The sequence below is a fragment of the Colossoma macropomum genome, unplaced genomic scaffold (assembly GCF_904425465.1).
Source record: "Colossoma macropomum unplaced genomic scaffold, Colossoma_macropomum, whole genome shotgun sequence".
Classification (NCBI taxonomy): Eukaryota; Metazoa; Chordata; class Actinopteri; order Characiformes; family Serrasalmidae; genus Colossoma; species Colossoma macropomum.
The window spans coordinates 11,340,716-11,356,386 of NW_023494784.1; the positions used below are offsets into that span (position 1 = coordinate 11,340,716).

The 15,671-nt window shown below is 40.1% G+C and overlaps 1 protein-coding gene across 1 annotated transcript in view; it reads right to left on the reverse strand.

Moving 5' to 3' along the window:
* The window catches only part of LOC118796652 (receptor tyrosine-protein kinase erbB-4-like), a 600,895-nt gene that overhangs the window by 88,313 nt on the left and 496,911 nt on the right, over positions 1-15,671 (reverse strand). The window contains exons 18-20 of the mRNA XM_036568052.1: positions 10,549-10,671; positions 8,883-8,981; positions 3,382-3,567 (exon numbers count right to left, since the gene is read on the reverse strand). Coding sequence (XP_036423945.1) covers positions 3,382-3,567; positions 8,883-8,981; positions 10,549-10,671 — 408 coding nt within the window. The remainder of the gene's footprint in view (positions 1-3,381; positions 3,568-8,882; positions 8,982-10,548; positions 10,672-15,671) is intronic.

Consider the following 15,671-nt stretch of genomic DNA (forward strand, 5'->3'; position numbering starts at 1 on the left):
GATTGTAACTCTTAATTTGCAGCAAAATGCATCCTGGCATTGCTATTTTGTAGATATTCTCATTTTGGAGCACGTCACAGTGAGATTTCAGAAGGCGAAGGTTGCAACAGTTCAGAATTGGTCAAATGCTATTGATTTGTCACAGCCATGTAGGACCACAGTGGTTCAGTATCTCTTTTAAATTTACTGCTTTGATTGCTGAACATGGGTATTATGTGGATACTACCATAACACCTCCTCCACCAATTATTTGTTGTTGTTTCCCTGCATCACAGAGACTCAGGTCTGTGTGTTGTTGTCAAAACCAATAAACATCCATTAACAAACAATATTGTTGGTCCATTCATCGTGAATTGTTCACACAATGTAAAGGGCAGCTGATGTTTACAAATTATGCAAAAAAACAACAAAAACAAAAAAAACCACAAGGTTTTGCTCTGACAGTGACAATATTTTCTTTCATTGGGTGACAGGGTGGGGTTAGGGAAGAGGTTGGTAACCCAAATGTTAAGAAGAGCCATTTTGTCAAATTTCAACAAAAATCTAACCACCTCAGGAGCCACAAAATTTGATATCCATTTTATTGAAGTAACGTTTTACCGTCTTGGCTGTAAATATGTCTCAGTATATGCTAATTTACTAATAAAGACTAAAAAATATAAATGAAATTGTAGACTTACTTTGCTCTGCTTTGAGCTTTAGTTCAGCTGTTTCGCCGCTTTTCTCGCATCTCTGGCAGGAAACTTTTCCAAAAGTAGAACTGTTTCTTATAAAATGTCTCTCAATGTAATTTTTATGACACTGAAGTCGCTTCTCATTCGCCAGCTTCTTGTTTGAATTTTCCCATTCCACCTTAAGTGTAGCTAACTATGTACCTAACTGTTGCACCATTTAAGGTAGAACGAGAAAATTCAAGAAAAAAGCTGGAGAATGAGACTTTTTAGTGTTTGACAGTTTCTCGTTGCAGATTAAATGTATCAGGAAACCAGCTGGAGTGATTATAAATGCAAATGAGTCCACTTATCTGTAAATTATCAATGTTCATCTTAAATCTCTCTCTTTGCCTTTTTCATTCACTACTAGCTAAATGAGATTGTTGTCTGTGTTGCTGTGGTGATCAGCACTCTGCACGTCAACCTTCAGGGTTAAAGTGTAAATTAGCAGTTGTAAATTAACTCTACTTAGTGTTAAAACTGTGATGAACGATCAGCAGAGCTTTATTTTACTGCAAAGGAAGATTATTTTATTTTTACCTAACAATCTAATTCTGCTCTGGAGCCGCAACAGGGCAGTAAAAGAGTCGCATGTAGCTCTGGAGCCACATGTTGCTGACCTCTGGGTTAGGGTAAGTTTCTGGTGGACCAAATCACATTTTGACCAGTGACCTGACTTTGAGCAGCTTTGCTCTAAACAGAGCCCTGCTCTAAGCTCTAAGCAGACCAACGTGAGTCCAAATAGAGTTGCAGTAATATTCTGGACTTTGCTAACGTTCTGTAAAGCTTATTCAACCTCACAACAGTAGTTATGAAATAATGTAGAGAGTTTGTTTGTTTATTTATTCATTTTTTGAGCCAGGAGACTTCAAACCCTATATAACGTCCATAAAGATGCTCAGTGGAACTGTACAGATGTGCTGATCTGGGTTTCATAATGGTGATAACCAAGATGTTCGAAAACAAAGCAAATGCAGGAATAGCTTAGAGGGTCTTCATGAGCCTTATGAACTGAACTCCTAATCAATATTTCAGCAAGTACTGTCACGGTACAGAAAAAAGGAGGACAAGACGCTGAAAGAAAATAAACATCAGAAAAGTGCTGTTTGGAAATGTGCTGTTGTATATAAACTGATCGAACCTTAAACAGGCATTGTAGATATCTACACCAGACAGTCCCACGTTTGCATTACCCAAGCACCCTCAATTTAACTCACAAGCCATTTACCAAGCCCTCCATACAATCAATCGCGTGTGGCACAGCAGTGAAATATTGATTTGATGTGAAGTATTGATTTTGGACCTGTTTTCATGTTTCATAAAGCAGATCATTCTACAAATCTGAATGTTTACCTGCAATTCATAGCGGTTATCATTTGCTTTCAATTCAGTTCAGAGCACAGTTAACCATGGCAAGTTCAACAAAATGTAACCTTTAGCAATATAAACCATATATAAGTGTCTACAGGCCACATCTAGTTTACCAAGAAGGCACAATTTACGAGTCGAATGTTTGTTCTACAGTCTAGCAATCCTCCTATGTGTACATGGGAATCATTAAAATCATATTAAAATATTAAAATCAATGTTTAAAGTGAAGAGACAGTTGAATTAAAGTTGATATAACATCAAAATTTAATTACATTCTCAACAAATTGGTTTAAATGTGTTGGCTTAAAAAAATTTACTTACTGTTCTATGTTTTCAGCAACACTTTAGCCACCAGCTGGGTTACCATAGCAATGGCCCAGCAAAACCTTAGCAACCAGCTGAGATACCATAGCAATACCCTAGCAACCACCTGGAATACCATAGCCATGGCCTAGCAATACCTTAGCAACCAGCTGGGATACCATAGCAATGGCCAAGCAACACCTTAGCAACCAGCTGGGATACCACAGCAATGGCCTAGCAATACCTTAGCAACCAGCTGGGATACCATAGCAACAGCCTAGTGACAGCTTAGCAACCACCTGAGATACCACAGCAACAGCCTAGTGACACCTTAGCAACCACCTTTCATACTACAGCAACAGCCTAGCGACACCTTAGCAACCAGCTGGGATACAACAGCAATGGCCGAGCAACATATTAGCAACTAGCTGGGATACCATAGCAATGGCCGAGCAACACCTTAACAACCACCTAGGATACCACAGCAATGGCCAAGCAATACCTTAGCAACCACCAGAGATAACAGCAACATTACCCTTATAATATATTGATTACCCTTATAATCAATAGTGATATGGCTGTACGCCATACCACGACAGCAACCACATAATCAAGTCTATTTGAGACTATTTAACTCAGTGTAGTTTAAGGCAGGCCTGATGATTTAGGCCTGGAGTTGTAGATTAAGATAACTGTTAGGGTAGAAACCTCCATTACTTATTAGCAACATTAGCCTTGTAGCTCCAGTGCAAAACTAAAGAAGCAAACTTAAGACGCCAAACAAGTCTTGGCTTATCAACTACATCTGGGATGAAGGAACCACTGTTTAAACTTTTCACCCAGCCATCACTTTCAAATCTTCTCTGGAAAGTTCTCCTAGCTGCAGTGATGCCAGACTGAATCCATGGAGCAAAATATGGTACACAAAGTGGCAAAACACAAGATCTTTTTTTCCACCAGGCTCCTCAAACACAGCACTGCGAAAAGCTCCTACCTTGGCGATCTGCACACACCAGTTGAGGAGCAGCTGGGAGCCGATGTTGTCCTTGTGCTCATGGACGTAATCCAGCAGGCAGCCGTGGGGCATGAGCTGGGTCACCAGCTGGATGGTGGGGCTGAGGCACACCCCAAGAAGACGCACTAGGTGGGGGTGCTCCATGCTGGCCATGATCAAGGCCTCCTGGAGGAGACACATAGAAGCTCAGACATCATATACACAGATGCATGCATATATATGTATGTATGTGTAATATTAAACCACATATGTATTATACACCGATCAGACATAACATTATGACCACCTCCTTGTTTCTACGCTCATTGTCCATTTTATCAGCTCCACTTACTATATAGGTGCACTTTGTAGTTCTACAATTACAGACTGTAGTCCATCTGTTTCTCTGCTTTGTTAGCCCCCTTTTACCCTGTTCTTCAGTGGTCAGGACCCCCATGGACCCTCACAGAGCAGGTACTGTTTGAGTGTTGGATCATTCTCAACACTGCAGTAACACTAATGTGGTGGTGGTGTGTTAGTGCGTGTTGCGCTGGTCTGAGTGGATCAGAAATAGCAGTGCTGCTGGAGTTTTTAAACACCTCAGTGTCGCTGCTGGACTGAGAATAGTCCACCAACCAAAAATATCCAGCCAACAGCGTCCTGTGGGCAGCGTCCTGTGACCACTGATGAAGGACTAGAAGATGACCAACACAAACTGTGCAGCAGCAGATGAGCTATCGTCTCTGACTTTACATCTACAAGGTGGACTGACAAGGTAGGAGTGTCTAATAGAGTGGACAGTGATTGGACACAGTGTTTATACACTCCAGCAGCACTGCTATTTCTGATCCACTCAGACCAGCGCAACACGCACTAACACACCACCACCACATTAGTGTTACTGCAGTGTTGAGAATGATCCAACACTCAAACAGTACCTGCTCTGTGAGGGTCCATGGGGGTCCTGACCACTGAAGAACAGGGTAAAAGGGGGCTAACAAAGTATGCAGAGAAACAGATGGACTACAGTCTGTAACTGTAGAACTACAAAGTGCACCTAAATAGTAAGTGGAGCTGCTAAAACGGACAATGAGGTGGTCATAATGTTATATGTGTATATACAAAAATAACAACATTTTAGAAAAATATGTCCCAAATGTTTCCCATACAGTACTGTGCAAAAGTCAGAGACCAGAGACTTTTGTAAAAAGCCCTTTTATACAATCAGGAACAGGTTGTTGGCTCTAATATTGTAGATTAATCCTGTTTTTCCTGTCTAGTGAGGACATTTTTGTTCAGAAATTGTTTGAAAACAACCCTCCCCCACACACACACAGAGATTCATCATTGAAACGGCTCTGCAGTGAGCAGTTGCAGTGAATGGGCCACAAAGGCCTTTAGGACACTGGGATTTATTAGCTATCTTATACTGTGGTTGCATAATATAGTCCTCAGAGTGAGCTAAGACTCTCAGTGCGCTTTCATAGGTCCTAAATCAGGCCTAATATCATCAGGCACTGCAGGCTGAAGCACGGCCACCAGGCTGCAAACCTCACACGCCTGAGACAATCTATCATCCACTCGCTCCCAACAAGGCCCTGAATATATACTCTTTCTTCTCTCAGAAAGAGTGTCTGAAAGGTGCCATCAGTCCGGTGAAGTTAACATCTCAGGGAAAAAAAGAAAAGAAAAACACGCACAAACAGGGACATTTATCGAAGCCCACGCGCTCTAAAGACTGACGTCAATCAGTTTGCGGGGCTAGAGATGTTGTCTGTGAAGAAAGATGGGAGGTTAGGGAAGCTAAAGCAGAGGGGTTTGTCTGCATGCAGATTAATCCTATTTAACACAAAAGCAAGAGTTCTATAAAAAATTGACATGTAACAGTGGCAGGACCTCCATTTGGTCCTATACAGAACCATTTTAAAGAATGATATCATTGATATCATGTCCAAAAAGTAAAACATGTATCTCCATTTATTTCCTATTTTTATTTTTCTACATCATTTGAGCACAGCAGCTGCTCTTTATATTGAAATTTCATAATGAGTGGACAGTAAAATGATTGGACCCAATTACTTTACTGCAAAAAATGGCATCTTGTCAAGTGAAATGATCTCAAATCTAGTCGATATAAGCTCCCCAGACAAAAAATGAGTCACCTTGTGTTTCTTTTTGTCTGGGGAGCTTGTGAATAAAAATCGCTTCTCTTCCAGGCAAGAGTTGCTTCTAGAAGTCAACGCAAGTCCTTCACAACCAATTTCTGAAATAACGCTCCGCAGGGAAACGATATTCACAAGCCATGAAACATGCCGGTGGTCTTTCTTCAGTTTCTTCAGACTTTCATTAACAATTGTGATGAGAAGTTCTCATAGACTGGGATTTCTGGCACTGCTGGTCGACCCATATGACCATACACTTCGATACACCTGCTAATTCAGCTACTTCCTTCACACTGCGGCCTTTGGCCCAAATGCAATCACTCCTTTTTGCCAAGTATTAACATCTGCTTTCCGACCCATTTTCCACACATCGAACGAGACATTCACTGCACTGTACCACCTTTTCTCAATCTATGAATCCTGTCACACACCCTGCAGGTATTTATAGCCCGATCATCCTTGTGTATCTGCCAACCTAGTGAGATAATTTTACTTAATAAAATTACTTAAGTAAAAATGTCTAGAAATAAGGTAAATTTTCTTAAATTAAGCTTACAACAATCTCAACAGGAGAAATATTAGATGAATTGACTATATTTAAGATAATTGCACTTGACAAGATACCATTTTTGCAATGTTGGAATAAAACCTCTTTACCATAACTTACATTAAACGTTAAGAGCATTTGTGCCTTCTCCTGTAACGTTACTACTTTGCTTTTTTTGGACAGCAACAATACACAATAGATTCACTATCATGAACCATTAACCATGCAAAAAAAAAAAAACATGTAATATACTATTTTTCCCTAGTAACATGATGTGTCAGGGCAATTCTGCATATATTTTAATTATATTTAAAGAACATGATCAAAGCCAAACATGCAGGAATTTTGTTTACTTTATCACAGACTACTTTTTTAAACAAGCAAATATTTGACATCAGTCAGGTTTTACTGTGACTCCAATGAACAAAATAAGTAATAAGTGTTTCCACATCCAGGACACATTTCTGCTATATGAGGAACAGGCAGTGGTTTAGGGCCCATACACCCCATAAGCATGTATTTATTTTTGATATACACCAAACAGTTCATCAAGTAAACTGCCTTGCATCCTGCAGGCAGCGTCCTGTGACCACTGATGAAGGACTACAGGATGACCAACACAAACTGTGCAGCAGCAGATGAGCTATCGTCTCTGACTTTACATCTACAAGGTGGACTGACAAGGTAGGAGTGTCTAATAGAGTGGACAGTGAGTGGACACAGTGTTTAAAAACTCCAGCAGCACTGCTGTGTCTGATCCACTCATACTAGCGCAACACACACTAACATGGCACCACCATGTCCGTCACTTTATATCTGTCAACCCCCGCCTACATCCAGACGCCTTATCCTAGGGTTTCAGTCATGTGATTTTTCTGTTGTGGTCGCCATATTTGGCTTTGCTGCTCCGCATGAATGTAACTAGAGGTGAAAGATGGCAAAATTACTCACCTACTTTGAAAGAGAAAAAACGTTACCTCGACAAAGGCAATAAAACAGGCTTTGATCCTTATACAGTCCAACCACACCCCCCACCGAACTCCCGATCCCACTTAAATTGGCAGAAAGCTACCAAATTTGTGTTTTCCTGACATTTATATTTATCTCACACACAGCCCCACTCCCTATTCTGGAGTCAGGGTGGGTAAAGGATCCCATGGTGTTGCACAAAGAGAAGAAAAAACTCTCTCATCATAGGAGGGTAACGACATCAGCTAATTAACACAGATGTGAACAATGCTAGCCTTTAGATAACTTTAGCTAATGTTATCAGCCGAGAGATAAACAGTCGTCCCCCTAACGGAGCTGCAGACAGCCGGTATAACTTTACTTCTCTGTTTCTGATTAAATGACGTTTAAATGGAGAAACATAAACGTTAAATATAAGACTGAATGTCGTGGGTCGGAAAACGACGTCGTGTTTCGACAGACGTGATTCTGTAAGTTTGCTAGTGCAGTTAGTACAGAGTTCAGCTCCGGTCCTGAAACCCCTGCACTGCACAACTGTGGTTTAAAATACCTTACATTATTAGCTAATTAATCCCTTCTTAAGCTGAACGAGGTGTGAACAGCAGAGAGAAACACTAAATGGTAACACTTTCTATGAATGTCACGTTTGTAAGCATCCATAAACACATTTATAACATTTTATAATGCATTCATACGGCATTATAAACACGATTATAAACATTTATAAAAATGAATTACACTTTATAGCCATGTTTATTATACATTATGAATTGTTAATATAATGCATTATAAATAGTTTTAATAACATGTTATACTGTCAGTGCCAAAGAAGTCAGTCCCAGCTTGGAGAGCATAAAGTAAAGACAAATACCAAGCTAACGGTGGTGTACATTACCTTTCCCACATTGGGTAAAACACTGATGGCAGCACTAGTTTAAACTCTGACATTTGAAGCCTGTAATGTGCTTTACTGTGTATGTTTTACTGTTTCAGTAAATCCTTCAGTAAATACTTCAACTTGAAGCCTCACTCTGAACACTGGAGGAGGCTTTAGTACAGTACGCTTCACTTTACTTAGAGCGGACAAATACCACTTATGAGCTCTTATAATATGTTATGATCAGTACTTATAATGTATTATGTTAACAATTCATAATGCATAATAAGCATGGCTATAACGTGTAATGCATTTTTATAAATATTTATAGCCATGTTTATAATGCCTTATGAATGCATTATAACATGTTATGAATGTGTTTATAGATGCTTACAAAGGTGACATTCATAGAAAGTGTTACCCATTAAACTATACAGTGCAGCGGCTCCAAGTCTGGAGTCTGAAAACACTGAATTAAAGGTGTGTGTATCTCTCGTCATTCTTGGCTTCTGTTGCGTCTTGCAGGTGAATCATTCACAAATTAAAGGCATCACGCAGTGCAGTCACTCCCTGATTCGGTCCTCAAAATGGCGATAACTTTACAGTGTGGCGTCACGCGAAACGCAAGAACAGTCTAACAGGAAACACGCAATTGAGTTACATAAACGTCCTCACACTGTCAGAACATCAACAGATTAACATGCACATTACCCAACATATTAACACACACATTCGTATCCACAAAAGGCTCTCTTTAACCAGTCAGAAATACACAGGGCTATAAATGGATCTCTTGGCAGTGTTTCATGGCAGTTGCATCATCTCTGAGTGAACAGAGTCATTTTAGGTTCTCTATTTTTCCTTTTGAACTGAATGGAGCTGCATGAGATCTGACTGGAGCAGAGTGAAGCAGTGTGAACGCTACAGGCCTGCAGATATCACTCACATCCATAAACTCCACATTGGCTTTAGGGCCTGTTGCCTCGTTCAGGATCTTAATGGCCACCGGGATCTTCACGGTCTCACCCTCAGGCACCCAGATCCCCTGAGAGAAACAGAGATAGAGAGAGAGAGAGGCAGACAGTGAGAGTGAGCATTTATCCAAACCTACGCATCTACCACAGCAGGGGTTTCCAAACTTTTTCAAGCCAGGACGTAGATGTGGAGACAGTGTTAGTCCCAAGACCCACCAGATATTTTCTGAAGTGAAATGAGACAAAAACATGTCAAAACATCTTTAAGCTTTCAGCCTTTTCAGTTTTTACTCACTATTACTGTACTTTCAATTAAGAAACACAGTGATACACAAAGGTAAAAGACTGAGACATGCATTGGCCTCTACTGTTATACTACACTAGAATATAATAGAGTAATAATGCTTATCCATTTTGCTACTTAGATGTAATCTATCTGACTCACCTCTATTGTGAACTTTAATGATTTCCAGCACAGTCTAACTAAATTACACTGAAATGACTGACACGTTCTAGATATTTCATGAGGAAGTGTGAGGTAACTAGATAATTGTTTGGGGTAACATATTGGTGATACTGTTCATTAATATTTTTGGACATTACACGTCTCTGTTCTGATCCATGTTCTCAGCTAATGTAGTGAGCTACTCGGCTCTGTGCTCTGATCACTGTTGTTTTAGCAGCCCTGGTGTGTTACCAGGATATAACCAGCTGAGAGTGACAGTCAAGTTAAATGGGGAGTTTGTACCTGACACTTACTCAGGTGATATCTAGAACCTGTCAGTCATTTCAGTGTAATTTAGTTAGACTGTCTTGGAAATCATCAAAATGTTACCCAAATAATTATCTAGTATTTTAGAGTTTGCACCCAGCACTTACTCAGGTAATATCTAGAACCCGTCAGTCATCTCAGTGTAATTTAGACTTGGACCTCACCAATATGTTACCCCAAACAATTATCTAGTTACCTCATACTTACTCATGAAATATCTAGAACGTGTTAGTCATTTCAGTGTAATTTAGTTAGACTGTCTTGGAAATCATCAGTGTTACCCGGATAATTATCTAGTACTTTAGAATTTGTAACTGACACTTACTCAGGCAATACCTAGAACCTGTCAGTCATTTCAGTGTAATTTAGTTAATGTCACCCAAAACAATTATCTAGTTCTTTAAAGTTACCTCATACTTACTCAGAAAATGTCTAGAACAAACCTCTCAGTCATTTCAGTGTAATTTAGTCAGACTGTCTTGGAACTCTCCAACATGTTACCCAAATAATTATTTAGTACCTTAGAGTTTGTGCCTTACACTTACTATGGTGATATCTAGAACCTGTCAGTCATTTTAGTGTAATTTAGTTTGACTGTCTTGAACCTTACCAACATGTCACCCAAAACAATTATCTTGAGTTTGTACCTCACATATCATCAGGTGATATCTAGAACCTGTCAGTCATTTCAGGGTAATTTAGCTAGACTGCAATGGACCTCACCACCATGTTACCCAAATAATTATTTAGTACTTTAGTGTTTGTACCTGACACTTAGGGAATATCTAGAACCTCCAGTACTTTAGGGTACTTCAGTACCTAGTCGTGCATCACTTGAGAATTATTCTACAGGTATTAATAGCTACCTTGTAAACGGTGCCGAAAGCTCCAGCGCCAAGAATCTTCACCCTCTTCAGCTCTGTCTCCTTCAGAATCCGCAGTTGGGCCTGGTTAGGAGCCGTTCCACTCGGGGTCAGAGGCTCCACCAGCTTGCAGATAGATAGATAGATAGATAGATAGATGGATAGATAGATAGATAGATAGATAGATAGATAGATAGATAGATAGATAGATAGATAGATAGAAGTTTATTAATCTCAAGGACAATTGCAAAGCAGCAGCAACACAACTGTAGAAATCACACAGATAAATTTCATAACCTCATATTACCGAAACAGAAATTTTGTAGGAGAAGAAAAAACCTTATCACACTACGTGTTGTTATTGTTAATACATCTGCTATAAAAGCATATTTGCTTGTCTTTACTGTGGGATCTGGTCAAAATGTATTTTTTAATTAAAAGTTCATTTTCATTTTGTTTTTTACAGAATGAATAAATATTAAGGTATTTTAGATAAAAACAAATTATATGACACAAAACTAAAACTACTAAACAGTTGCTAAGTCAAGCAAGTTAGTTTGGTGGTCTTGATAGATGACTAGTAAATAAAAGGAATATGCGTGTAGGCAAGTCACAATGAAGGACTTTTATTTTATATATATATATAAAATACATTCAGTTAATATATCTGAAAACACCTGTTTTTTGTCATATTTTAACACATTTTGTGTCATATTGAGTAAAATATGAGTTAAAAATGAAAATAATCAATCACAATTAATCACTTCTATCTTATTTGCTTAAGGTTTAAGGTTTCATCCCACTTCAAAAGCAGTGTATTTTGTTATACCCATATGTGTGGACAACATGAACCTAATCAGGATGTATCTGTAGAGGATGTGTTAACTTATTTAATTATAGAAAATTAAATTAGTTAACACATCCTCTGCAGATAGCACACTTTACGCATGTTAATGCATAATTGCTGTGATTTTTTTTCCAGTATATTAAACTCAGCACTGCGAGCATTGTCTAGTGTGGTCTGTCTTGTGAAAGTGCTGAATGTATCATTTTAAAAGCCATTTAAAAGCTGTATTTAAACAAGAGGACTACAATCATGGATTCTATCAATGCAGCCTACAGTGTCCTGCAGCTGGGCTTTAGCCTGGGGCTCTTATAGATGGTTTGAAATGCATTAACAGTGTTAAAAATTTAGTGACATTAATAATTCAACCCTTTACTGCACTATTAAGGCAAAACCTTTGACAGTCTTAGTTAAAAGTACCACATAATGTGGAAACACAGGTGTGTCCAGTTAAGGACACTGCATCTTGTTTTTTAAACATTTGATCTGAGAGTCTACAAATATTGAAAATGCAATGCTGGCTAAAGCAATTTCAATGTAGTATTAAAGATCAATTAGCAATAAAAAGCTCATTTCCCACCAGATGAGGACAAGGACGAGGCCAAGGTTGAGCCTATTGTAAAAGTACTGTGTGAACTGCTGCTCTACATGGCTATTCAACCAAAGCTTATTTCAAATCCATCTGATGTGGCCAATGACATGAATCAGAGGAGGACGAGCTATCTAGGAAAAGTCAAATTAACCGCAGGGCGCGTAGCCGACTACACGTTTCGTGTAATTAATTAGGTCTTTCTTCGCCGTACTGCGACGAGTATTAGAATGGACAAAGTGCCTCAAAAGAATGACAAAAGCCTGAGGCTATCAAAGCCGAGTTGAAATATGAGAGTGAGGCAGAGATAAGGGCTGAGCAGAATGAGAAGTTTCAGGCGGTAGGAGTCAGAGACGGAGAAGGAGGAAAAAAAAGAAAAGAAAAAAGAAGCTTTAGCTGATAAAACCGTGGCGCGTGCAGCGAGAGCGTGGAAACGGGCATGGAAGGGCAGGGCAGGACTCATTGTTCTACCGTTATTGGAAAGGAAAAGAAAAACGAGAGGTGGGGGAAACCGGGAGGAGGAGAGGAGGAAGACAAAGAGCAAAAATAAAATGAAAAACGTGAAGAAAGTGGGGAAAAAAAGCACGAGATTGAGGAAAAAAAGCAGAGGGCAGGGATGAAGAGAGAGAGGAGGGAGAGAGAGAAAGAGAGAGAGAGAGAGAGAGAGAGAGAGAGAGAGAGAGAGAGAGAGCGAGAGTGGGAGGGCCACAGCGGAGTCCCTGGGCTCATCATGGATGGCTGATTAAAACACAATAGCTGTTCTTCATTTAAATGGAGTTCTAAATCAGGAGCGAGGGAGAGGGGGAGGGACAGAGGTGGAGGAAAAGTGGGAGGGGCTGGGAAAAGAAGGGAAAAAAGGGCACCGCTGCTGAGGCTGCAGGGAGCTGTCCGCTCAGGAAGGTGCTGAAACTTGGGGAGCTGTCCACCAGAACTGGCACTGAAATAGTCACCCATGAGGGCTGCAACAACTTGTCCTTCCGTAACAGAATAATCTGTCTATCTATTAATCAACTAATCAAATTAATCGATTAATCAACTAATCAAACCAATATTCCTTTGGCTGTCTGTGTTCTGATTGGTTCGCTCGGCAACAAAAAGTGCAACTGGATTCTTACCATTTACCAACCTCTAGTCTTTCATCGGTGGTCATTTTCTGACCACAGAGCTGCCTTTTTCTGCATGTTTTGGGTGGTGGTCCACTATGCCAGTCGTGTGCAAAAGTGTGGGCACCCGTGTCAAATTCAACGTGTTGTTGATTTTCTAAATGAAAAAAGTTACACATCCTCTACAGGGAACACACTTCTGCATATAGTAATGCAAAACTGCAGAATATTTGCAGAATTTCACAAAATAAATCATAAAATGTGGTTTGTGCAAAATTCATGGCACAGTGGGGGGCAGTCATGGGCTGGAGGTTAGGGAACCAGACTTGTGATTGGAAGGTCGCCGGTTCGATCCCCTGAGCTTACAGTATGTGACTGCAGTGCCCTTAAATGAGGCACCTAACCCCCAACTGCTCCCCGAGAGCTGTGGATAGGGCTGCTCACCGCTCTGGGCAAGTGTGCTCACTGCCCCCTAGTGTGTGTGCATTCACTAGTGTGTATGTGGGTGTTTGACTGCACGGATGGGTTAAATACGGAGGTGAAATTTCTTTGCTGTGGGACTAATAAGGGTAACTTATAGAAAAACTTATACTTACTTATTTTACATTTCATGTCTTACTTTTTTTTTCCGATATGTTAAATTACAACAAAGTTAAGTGATATAATGTGGTCGCTTGGCTTTTTTCACATTTAGGGAATGGAACTGAGAGGTAGTTTAAACAGAATGAACTGTTTTCAATAAAAACGAGAGACATCAACATAGATTTTTAAAGAAATGCCAATAAGTATGCGAGTAAGCTTTAAAAAAACGTGTTAATGCAAATTTAAAAAGGTACATAAAGAACATATATGTGCATTTACCCTCCCCTACATCCCTGCACTTAAAGTAGTCTTTTAAATAACCTGCCAGTTAAAATGCCACTGAAAACTGACATTTGCCCTGAATATTGTTTTTAAAGCCGCTCTGAATAAAAGCTGCTGAGTTCACTGAAATCTTTCACAGATGAAATCTACAGCTCGGTCCTATCGAAAAACACTTCTCTGAGTATTCTGAGCTCTTTCAGTTGTCTAGAGATGCCATCAGTGAACTCCTTATGCAGTGTATATGTATTAATGTATTATGTACATGTTCATAGGTGTTTAGAACCCGTGCTGGTTCTTTGAATCTGCACGCTGCAGTTTGCGCTCATTTCTCTGTTGTTTTCCATAAAGAGCAGCGCAAGTCGTCACCCGGCCTGCGGCCAAGCAGCTGCAGCACTCATACATGAGGAGAAGGGGTCAGAGCCCACAGGTGCAGCAGCTCAGGATCCACACACAAAACTGTGACTTATGACCTGCACTCCCACACACAGGCGTGCGCTACCAGCTTAGCATGAGAAAGAGACGGAGAGAGAGGGATATTAATAGCAGGATTGTGAAAATGCATCAGTATGGAGGTAAGGATTCAACTGCAATGATTTCTGAATGTTGTAATTTATTATTATAATTATATAGATATTTTTTGTCCAAATAAAACTCAGATATTAACCAGGTTAGTACGAAGCACAAATCCTAAAGTACTACCTAATTATTTTGGGTAACTTAGTGGGTAAGTTCTCCAGCTCCCTCCTGCGACCCAGAAGGATAAGCGGCTTAGAAAATGTATGTGTGAGTGTGTGTTCAACATACACAACTTTTTTTTTTATTTATTTACTTACATACTTGGATTTCTTGAAAAATCTATGTTGATTTCTCTCGTTTTCATTGAAAACAGTTCCGTTCTGTCTAAACTACCTCCCAGTTCCATTCACCAAATGTGAAGAGAGCCAAAGTTTCCATAGCATGTTACTTCATTTTGTTGTAATTCAACACACAGGAAAATAAAAGTAAAACATAAAACATAAAATGTGCCATAATTTTAAACAACAGTTTATGCTTTATTTCTTTCTAATATGTTAAATTCAGAAAAGATGTTGTAATGGATGGATGAATGGACAGATAGATAGATAGATAGATAGATGGATGGATGGATGGATGGATGGATGGATGGACCTGCTGAGGCTGCACTGGTGTTATATCACACCTAAACACTTCCCATAGAGATGAGGGTTATCAGTAGCTGAAGTGTGTGTGTGGATGATCTGGACACAGTGCCATGTATGGATGTGTATGCGTGTGTGTGTGTGTGTGTGTGTGTGTGTGTGTGTGTGTGTGTGTGTTTATGATTTGGACATACTCCCATGTCTGGATGTGTATGTGTGTGTTTTTTTGTACGTGTGTGTGTGTGCGCGTGCGTGTGTATGCACCGCAGAGTGCTGTGGTTTGTCAGTGTTGTTTCTGGACTGCAGTACTGGGGAATCCCCTTAAGGCTGTGAGACAGGCAGGGCTGGAGGAGTCCTGACGGGGGAGTGAGTGTGTGGTGATTATCGCTCCTCTCACTGCCAGGCTGTGATACAGTGCAGCAGAGCAGGACAGGCTCAGTGCTAATACTGCTGCAGCTGAGACCCACACACTGAGGTCCTCACTGCTACAGTCACCCACCTCTAATCTACAGGTCTTCACAGTGTACTGCAGTGCGGGAAGGTGTGACAGACACATACTGGCTCATACG